General features: G+C 29.6%; 1 protein-coding gene across 1 annotated transcript; it reads right to left on the bottom strand.

The window, feature by feature from the left end:
* Nucleotides 1-3,926: 3,926 nt before the first annotated feature.
* LOC108562959 (15-hydroxyprostaglandin dehydrogenase [NAD(+)]-like) lies at nt 3,927-5,844 on the bottom strand. The gene is made up of 5 exons (XM_017921474.1): nt 5,749-5,844; nt 5,567-5,693; nt 4,635-4,735; nt 4,163-4,473; nt 3,927-4,108 (listed from the first exon to the last, which is right to left on the bottom strand). The coding sequence occupies exons 1-5, from the start codon at nt 5,842-5,844 to the stop codon at nt 3,964-3,966; spliced, it is 780 nt and encodes a 259-aa protein (XP_017776963.1). The 3' UTR covers nt 3,927-3,963.
* Between the last annotated feature and the right edge of the window lie 2,016 nt (nt 5,845-7,860).

Raw genomic sequence — 7,860 nt, 5'->3', positions numbered from 1 at the left:
CCCAGCTCTGTTTCGGTTGTTTCATATGCTTGAGTCGCTCTTCCACAGTGAGTGCTCGTTAGTTCCAGTAGGAGACAGACCACCAAGATACTCGTGCAGCGCTTCGTTGCTCTGGCTCTCCAATAAGTTTCTGAGTTGTCTATTGGCTCTATTCAGGCGAGTTTTATCATCCGGATGGTGGGTGGTTTGCCAAATCTTTCTTAGTCTTCGTTTCTCTTTAACGAGATTACGTACATTTGCTGGCCCTTTGTAGCTGGTTTGGATAGATGACAGTTTAATTAACATTAAAAGCATTAACATTAATAGAATTTTATGGTATTGACAATTATAATTATGATAAGATTAATATTGAATCATTTATGAATGCTTAAAACTTTTCCATAAAATGACATAGAAAGTTTATTTAACATTAAAAGCAAATGTATAAATACAGTTGACTTTTTTTTTGATTTGTGATATTTATATTATTGTTTTGAGTTTATTATTTTGTAAATTTCTGTTTTAATAAATATTATTATTATTTATACGTAAAAATTGATAATTAGAATTACGATAAGGTTAATATTGAATCATTTATTAATGCTTATCGATAAAACTAACAAAAAAATGTATTTTTTTAAATAAATAGAAAATACTTATATTCTTATTAAATAAACTTGATTAGTCTTGATCAGTCAATTCCATTTTCTCTTTATTTAATTAAATCTTGCAATGTATAAGAGATAAATAATTATATTTTAGTGAATGATTCTGATTCATCTAAAATCTTTAGTAAAAAGTTGAAATTATGATGAAAAATATTTAAATCAATTATAACTTCAACAAAATGTACTGTGCAACCTCGCATAACGAGCAAAACTAATTGTATCAAAAATTTCTCGCTTAACGAACAACTTTTTGCACAACGAGTTATTTATTATACATATTTTTTCTTGAGTATTTTTTTGATGTGGAATGCATTATCATGACATGCATCATCTTTTATTAATTTCTGTGAAAAAAATTTTTCGCTTAACGAGTGTTTCGCGTTTAAATTTGAGAATCAAATTTTATATTAAGTTTTCTTACAAATAATGATGTGCTAATAAATCTAAATTCTATATTAGGAATAATGTTCATGATAAAAACGGTTTAATTATCGTTAACTATTACAATATTTGTAATGTAAAAATATGATGATATTTGAGTTCAAAATCTGTATTACTTTATGCGATTTTTATAGTTCAAATTAGAATAGCTTTTTTTTATTATTTGATATATAATGTTTTAATTACCTTTGACTTTTTCGAAATCTGTAACATCTACCTTCAAGAAGAGCGTCTTGTTAGCACCGAATTCCTTTTCCAATGAAGCTTCAAATTCCTCAGCCCGAGCATCATTTATATCTAACAATAGAACTCCCTAAAAAATAGTTTTAAAGTATTAATTTTGCTTATTTTTCTTTTGCATGTAATTCACTAACTTTGGCTTTGTTTGACAGCAACGATTTGACGAGTTCTCTTCCAATCCCGCCAAGCGCACCTGTGACAATCGAAACTGTACCTTCTACGTCGAACATTGTTGAGGAAGTAGCGAAAATTCGTTACCACGTCTATTTATATACAATACATAAATCGATTTTAAAGAAATAAATACACTAATCTCATAATGATGGATGGTTTTAATGATAGTCAACATCGAAAGAAAGTAAAAAATAAACCATTATCTTTATAGACTTATTACAAATATATACAAAGTATAATTATTCCTTTTTTTGTAGACATAAACCACATATGTACAAATAACTCAATTTTTGCCTAATAATTTATCAAAAACTATACTATAAACCAATGAATCTCACCTACGGTACACCAAAGTTGTTCCTAGAATTCCGCGGCACACCAAAAGTTAAAATACGTGTATATAGATATTAAATTTCAAATTTCACAATAAATTTTAATTTTTTATTTTGTAACTATATATACATAATAACATACATAAGTGACTAATTAATTTGATACCTGCGTTTTATATTTCGTGCCACCCAAAGTTCTTGGTTTAATTAAAACAAAACTTGAAAAACTTTGCTCATATAGTGGTCGAAAATGGAAGTAGTTTAGGATGACTTTGTCGGAAATGCGAGGATATTCTTTCTTAACGGAAATCTAAAAAAACATCTAATGGAACTTCGGCGTGAAGTTTTAACATCCCGTCATGACTTAATTGTATAAATACCTCTCGAATTTGCAGAGACAGTTCTTCCGTAGATTTTATTGCATGGATTGCAAAAGGATTTCGAAGCTAATTATATTTTTCTGTATTAATAAAATAAAAATGGTGATCAAATTTCCGCTGAAGCATACTTAAATCGTATGTTTTCAATCTTGCGACGGTTGGTTCTTTAGTACATTTCTAAACATCCTTTTTGCAACTCTTCATGCCAAAGTTCGATATTATTTTTGACCCCCTGTAATTTGTCGGAGCACGTCAAATTATTGCCATTCCGAATTTACATTTTTTTTATTAAGTTCATACGGATGCTCGAATATATCAGGCACAAGTTAGGCTATCCAGTAATCATCATCGAGGTGCTGGTATAGTTTGAGCATATTTTGATCTAAAAGAAGCTCACGCCAACAAACTTCAGTATAAAATTTTAAGGATTCATATTCCGCTCCCATTTCTGCACAGAGTATTCCAAATATTCGCGATTTTATTGCACTTGATTTATGATTTGAATGCATTAATTTATCATGTTCATAATAAAAATGGTGATCAAATTTTCGCTGAAGCATACTTAAATCGTATGTTTTCGACGGTTGGTTTTTGGTACATTTCTAAACATCCTTTTTGCAACTCTTTTTGCCAAAGTTCGATATTATTTTTGACCTCCTGTAATTTGTCGGAGCACGTCAATTTATTCCCATTCCGAATTTACATTTTTTTTTTATTACGTTCATACAGATGCTCGAATATATCAGGCACAAGTTTGGCTATCCAGTAATCATCATCGAGGTGCTGTTATAGTTTGAGCATATTTTGATCTAAAAGAAGCTCACGCCAACAAACTTCAGTATAAAATTTTAAGGATTCATATTCCGCTCCCATTTCTGCACAGAGTATTCCAAATATTCGCGATTTTAGGGCACTTGATTTATGATTTGAATGCATTAATTTATCATGTTCATAAGTTTCTCTGGCAAATGTTTTTCACTTAAAAAAAAATCCATATTTAAACGGGTATAAAACTAAATATGAATAACACGAAAAACGCTAACGATATACAATTTAGCAACAATACGTGGTGGCAATACTAATACGTAACAGCGTGAATTCAAAGCACGTATTCTGCGTTATTGTGTTTTTAAAGACGACCGTTGAAAAATAATTTAGTTAGAATATTCTTATTTGACCGCGGCACATCTGTATCGGCTCAACAGGTTGCGGAGCACTGCTATAGACCAGAGTTTCTCAATTTATGGGTTATGAGCCAGTGTTGAACAGAGCACGAGATGAGAGCTGTCACCTTGCATCAAACTGTCAAAATGATTATGCTATAAATAATTGGGCTATAGTACAACTATAAACAAATATCTAGGAAAGCTCAGAAAAATAGTTGAGAAATGCATAGAGAAATGCATAGAGCCTTAAATATAGAAGTTATGTTTAACACTAAACCTCCTGACATTTCATATATACTTATTCTTACCGTGACAGGTCATTATTTTTTTTTTAATATTTTGCAGCCATACAATCCCTTTCATAATATGTAGGTTAGAATAAAACCTAGAACACCTATATTGCTGTAATTTATATTTAAAATAATATTAGTTTTTTTTTTAAATACTTAAAATGTACATAAACCTTATTTCAATTATATTTATTGATTCTGGTAATAAATAATAAATCTATGAAATATCAAAAAATATATAAATTTCTACTTTGTTATTATTTAATTAAATTTCTTTCTGTCCGTATATTTTATTAAGAGACATGTTTCAACAAAATCGGCAATGTTTCTGATTTGTAGTCAAACTCGAAGGCAGGTTCACTGTTCTTGCTAATCCAAATAGAACCATTGCTTCCCTCTTTCAAAACCTTGATCAAAGCGTCGCCAACGATTTCAGTTCTGAAATATTATTAAATCATCATCATCATCTCATCTTCATATTGATTTGCTCACTGTTGAATGGCGTGATCTGTATCCTTCATAAACTGTTGGTAGTATTCTGGCACACCTTTAAAAATTTCGGTATCCGTTCCACCTGGACAGAGACCCATGACCTTTACTTGCGTATTCTGGTAATGAACATTCGATCCCAAAGCCTGAGTGTATGCTACCACTCCGTGTTTGGATGCACAATAATCGGGGAGTATATGGAATGGATATAAACCACCAACCGAACCTATATTAATTATGACACCCTCGTTGCCCTTCCTATATTTCGGAAGATAATCGAAGAAAGCCAAATTTGATATTTGAATTAACGCCAGCTGAAAATTTAAATAGTTGAAATAGAATCAAATTATTGTGAAAAACTCAAATTGTTAAAATAAAATAATTGAAATATGATACAAGAAAACATAAAAAAATAATTTTGTGTTAATCATTTTATGTATTAAATGTATTCAATTTATTTACATTCAATACATATCAGATTTATTTTGATGACCATCTCGATATTTCCAATAATTCCTGCGTTGTTCACTACAATATCTAGATTTCCAAAATGGTCCACACACTTTTTAAATGCACCTGAAAGCAAGTAAAAAAAATTACATTAAATCATATGAATGTCATAAAACATTTCCATGAAATTACCTAGATAGAAAGTTTATTTAATATACATAGTAAATATGTATTAAATTGGCATTATAAATAAATATTATTTAAATAAAGTATAGATTAATATTCGTTAATTATTAACAATTAATAAAATTTTATTTTATTGACAATTATAATTACAATAAGATATTGAATAATTTATTAAAATAAACTTGATTAGTCTATCAGTCAATTTTATTTTCTCTTTAAAATTGGCCGATAAACTAATAAAGTTTAATTAAATCTTGCAGTGTATAAGAAATAAATAATTATATTTTATAATTTTTCTTGAGTATTTTTTTGACATGTCTTATACATTCATTTTTATGGAAAAATTGTTTCGCTTAACGAGTGTTTCGCGTTACTAATAAATCTTCTATATTAAGTTTTAACGGACTCGCATAACGAACGAAACAAATTGTATCAAAAATGACTCGTTTAAAGAGCAAATTTTTGCATAAAGGGTGAATTATTATACATCATTTTCTTAAGTATTTCTTACATTAATTTTTATGGAAAAATTGTTTCGTGTTTTTTCTATTAAGTTTTCTTACAAAAAAATGATGTAACAATAAATCTAAATTTTATATTAGGAGTAATGTTGATGATAAAATTGGTTTAATTATCGTTAACTTTTACAATGTTTTTAATGTAAAAATAAAATAAAATTTGACTTCAAATTTAATAGATTATTTTTATGCGATTTTGATAGTTTCAATTATAATAGTTTCTTTATTATTTGATATATAATGTTTTAATTACCTTTGACATTTTCTAAATCTGTTACATCTACCTTCAAGAAGAGCGTCTTGTTAGCACCGAATTCTTTTTCCAAGGAAGCCTGAAATTCCGCAGCCTGAGCATCATTAAGATCTAACAATGCAACTCCCTAAAAAAATATTTTAAAGTAATAATTTGCTTATTTTTGCATGTAATCCACTAACTTTGGCTTTGTTCGAGAGCAACGACCTGACGAGTTCTCTTCCAATCCCGCCAAGCGCACCTGTAACAATCGAGACTGTACCTTCTACGTCAAACATCGTTGCGAAACTAGCGAAAATTCATTAGCACATCTATTTTTGTATGCGACAGTTCGGCGACGGACAAGTCAGTGACAGTCAACTGGGCACGTGCCAACTCGGCGACAGTCAAGTCATGTAGATAAATCAACGAAAACAAATACATTAATTTATATTTTAATTTAGTTTTTATGTTATATTACGTTTTATACCCAATAACTTGTTGTTATTAATATAATAATAATTATAAGTGAGTTTCTTAAAAATATTTTTTTGATTATCCGTCGCCGAGTTGGTAGAGCTGACCGTCGCCGACTTGTCCGTCACCAAGCTGTCACATTTGATTGGCTGTTTCATATAATAAACCTAATCAGTTCAGTACTATTTTTTGCATAGTTCCAAATATTGCTGTCCTTGTATAGTTTAAGCTGTCGTGTCCCAGGGATGGAATTATGGACACAGTGGAATATTGTCTGGTGTTGTCTTTGTGGAGTCCCAGTAGTTGGGAATTAAATAATTGGGAAAATAATAATTCAATTAGTTTAAAACAAGTTTATTATAATTGGTACTCTTGGGGTCCCTTTCCAAATCAATGTAGTTACTTCGATAGATTAACTAAGACTCTATCTGTCTGAAGGTTTTACTGAGACTAATTCTAAATAGTTATTCTACTTACAAAGTTAATTCTTATAATACGGGATGGGAGTTGTGATTGGGAGTAGGGTTTGTTTATATTGATGAAAAAGCGTTCCCACGGGAATCGGCCTTGGTGGTTTTGTTTATTATAAGACCGGGACAAATTCCTATGCATTTGTTTATATGAAAAAGATGATCGATTGCGATTGTACATGTAACGATATTTGTGTGTTTATAATAAGGACTTGAATTCGGTATAAAGGTATAGGAGCATCGATGGGAATGTTTACGCTTTGTTTATATTAAAGTATATCGAACTGGAATCACGGTAGAGATTTCTTTATGCTGATGCTTATGTTTATATAATAATGCGACTAAGAGACGCCGTGGATGTCTCTAGTTCGTTAATACACTATATTAATAATAACAATTACAATAATAATTGGACATAACAAAGCATAGTTTTCCTGGAATTTTTATTTTTATTATCGTATATTAAATAATAGAGTGGCGGAACAACCGAACCCTGCAATGTATTATCTATAGGGGGCCAAATAAAAAAATATTTGAGGCCCTCAAAGAATAAAACTCACTTATGTTTAGGGTCTACGACTTCTTTAAACTATTCCTCCGAGAAGGGATACACCATCGCCTCATCAACTTTTGTAACTGTTGTTTAGTGCTATATGATTTCTCTATTTTAAATCAAGAAGGCCTCAAATAAAAATGTGCGTAATGCCATCAAATTTACTAGTTAAAAACAATCCCGAGTGACAAAGATTTGAAGTTATCTTAATCTCACGATGATGAAGATCATAATAAATAAGAGCTAAATTATTTATTTAAGGATAGTCAACATCCAAAGAAATTGAACAAATATTATCTTTTTACGAATGTACAAAGTACAAGTATTCCTTTTTTGTGGACACAGACTACTTATGTACAATTTTTGCGAAATAATTTGTCAAGTACTATATTATAGACCAGCGTTCCTCAATTTGTGGTTTGAAAGTCAATGTTTGGTAGGTCACCTGCGACAGCTATCACCTTCCATCAAACCGTCAAAATGATTATTCTATAAATAATTGGGTTGCAATATAACTATTAATAAAGATCTAGGATAGTGCTACGTTTAACACTTGACATTTCATATATACTTATTTTTACCGTGACAGGTCATTTTTTTTAAATATTTTGTAGCGCTTTCATAATATGTAGTTTAGCATAAAACCTAGAACACTTATATCGCTTTAATTTATATTTAAAATAAAATTGTTTTTTAATTTTTTGCCTTCCAAAAAAATTCAAATGTGCATAAACTTTATTTTGATTATATTTATTTATTCTGGTAATAAATATATAAATTTCTACTTTGTTATTATTATTATTATTATTACCGAA

Source organism: Nicrophorus vespilloides, unplaced genomic scaffold (genome assembly GCF_001412225.1).
Source record: "Nicrophorus vespilloides isolate i.1.1-1 unplaced genomic scaffold, Nicve_v1.0, whole genome shotgun sequence".
Classification (NCBI taxonomy): domain Eukaryota; kingdom Metazoa; phylum Arthropoda; class Insecta; order Coleoptera; family Silphidae; genus Nicrophorus; species Nicrophorus vespilloides.
This window is presented reverse-complemented; position numbering and strand designations above follow the sequence as displayed.

Excerpts from the sequence above, each read along its gene's own strand:
- LOC108562959 (XM_017921474.1), bottom strand. The coding sequence starts at position 5,844 with ATGTTTGACGTAGAAGGTACAGTCTCGATTGTTACAGGTGCGCTTGGC. Across the intron at positions 5,694-5,748 it reads TGCTCTCGAACAAAGCCAAA|GGAGTTGCATTGTTAGATCT; the intron begins GTTAGTGGATTA and ends ATATTTTTTTAG. Across the intron at positions 4,109-4,162 it reads ACAGATCACGCCATTCAACA|AACTGAAATCGTTGGCGACG; the intron begins GTGAGCAAATCA and ends ATAATATTTCAG.